Genomic DNA, 1,745 nt, shown 5'->3' with positions numbered 1-1,745 from the left:
CACGCGAGCGGCGCGGTGCCCGCCGTGCCCCCCGCGCGCCTCCGCCACGCGGCCGGCCCCGGGCCGGTCCCTGCCCTGCATCCGCCGCGGTTCAGCCCGGTTCAGGGTCGGCGTCCCAGGAATGGGATCCTGCCAGTCTTCCCTACAGAAGCTTTCCATATAAGGCTCCCCTCTTCCTCTGCCACCCCCCCGGCCTGGTGCGCATGCAGGGGAGGGGTTGCTGGCCAGCCTACTTACGTCTGTAGCTTTCTTCTCCGCCTGTTCCAGCTTCTCCTGTGCCTCCTTGACGGATTCGGAGTACTTCTCCACCTCATCCTCCGTGCCCTTCAGCTTCTTCTGCAGGCCCTGCTGTTCCTCCTCCAGCTGGGGAAGGGATGGGAGCATGAGGGTCAGGGGGGCCGGACAAGGCTGGAGGTCTCGAGGGGACTGGCAGTACCCACAGGGCTGGAGGGGGGCAGCCACCCTCGTCCCAGGGTGGCACAGACCAGGGTGGCACAGTAAGGGAGCACATGGACGCGATTACTCCATCAGCTGTGGAACTGCAGGTCCTTCGGGACCACCAGGGTTCCCAGAGCGGAGCAGAATCCAGCATCCCTGAGCCTGATGGGGATGAGGAGTTGGTGGCCTCCTCACTGTGCTAGGGGCTACTGAGGTGCCACCTGGGGGACACAGCACCAGAGAGCACTGAGATCTCCCTCTCCATGCATCTGGGATGGGAGCACATTGTCCCAAAGGTCTCCATGGGAGAGGGACAAGGAGGTAGCAGGCAGAGATGAGATGGCCCTGAGGTGTCCCACCGAGGCATGGCCTGGCATCTAGGGGGGACTGAAGCAAGTGGCGGGGCAGCAGGCTGGAGCACAGGTCCCCAGGGCTGGGCACTGAGTGGGATAGGGGTCCCCATGGCTGTACACCCAGTGGGCTGAGGTCCTCAGGGGTGGACATCATGAGGAGTGAGATCTCCAGAACTGGTTACTCTGTGGGGTGAGGTCCCTGACGGTGGGCACCCCTATGGCAGTGGTCTCCCAGGTTGGACACCCAGTGGGCTGAGGTCTTCAGGACTGGACACCAGGAGTGGTGAGGACCCCAGGGTTGAATACTGAGAGGGGTGAGGTTCCAGGACTGGACACCCCTTAGGGTGAGATCCCCAGCGTTGGACATTCGGAAAGGTGAGGTCCCCAGGGCTGGGAACACAGCAGGACAAGGTGCTGAAGGGGGGGGGTATTCCTAAGGTAGTGGTTCCCAGAGTTCAACTCCCAATGGGGTGAGGTCCCCACAGCTGGACATGCATCAGGGTGATGTCCYTGGGGCTGGGCACCCATTGGGGTGAGGTTCCCAAGGCTGGACATTCATTGGGGTGAGGTTCCCAGGGCTGGACATCCGCCAGGGTGAGGTCCCAGGGCTGGAAACCCATCGGGGTGAGGTCCTAGGGCTGGACACCCTGACGGGTGAGGTTCCCAGGGCTCTACACCCATTGGGGTGAGGTTCTCAGGGTAGGACACCCATCAGGGTGAGGCTCCCAGGGCTGGGCACCCTGCATAGTGAGGTCCCCAGCAGTGGGCACCCCTAAGGCCGGGGTCCCCAGGCCACGCCGGGGGTGGGGTGGGGGCGTCGCGGGGAGCCCACCTGCTTGCAGCGGTCCTCCGCCTGCTTCTTGTCGGCCTCCGCCTGCTCGGCTCGGTCGATGGCGTTCTCCTTGTCCAGTTTCAGCATCTGCATCTTCTTCTTGATGGCCTCCATGGCGGCGG

The 1,745-nt window shown here is 64.0% G+C and overlaps 1 protein-coding gene across 1 annotated transcript in view; it reads right to left on the bottom strand.

Annotated features, from left to right (window-relative positions):
- Positions 1-1,739, bottom strand: part of TPM2 (tropomyosin 2) — a 13,297-nt gene extending 11,558 nt beyond the window's left edge. The window contains exons 1-2 of the mRNA XM_085326277.1: positions 1,624-1,739; positions 238-363 (exon numbers count right to left, since the gene is read on the bottom strand). Coding sequence (XP_085182403.1) covers positions 238-363; positions 1,624-1,737 — 240 coding nt within the window. The 5' untranslated portion in view covers positions 1,738-1,739. The remainder of the gene's footprint in view (positions 1-237; positions 364-1,623) is intronic.
- Between the last annotated feature and the right edge of the window lie 6 nt (positions 1,740-1,745).

The sequence above is a fragment of the Rhea americana genome, unplaced genomic scaffold (genome assembly GCF_003343005.1).
Source record: "Rhea americana isolate MKP2758 unplaced genomic scaffold, rheAme1 scaffold_13, whole genome shotgun sequence".
Lineage (NCBI taxonomy): Eukaryota > Metazoa > Chordata > Aves > Rheiformes > Rheidae > Rhea > Rhea americana.
This window is presented reverse-complemented; position numbering and strand designations above follow the sequence as displayed.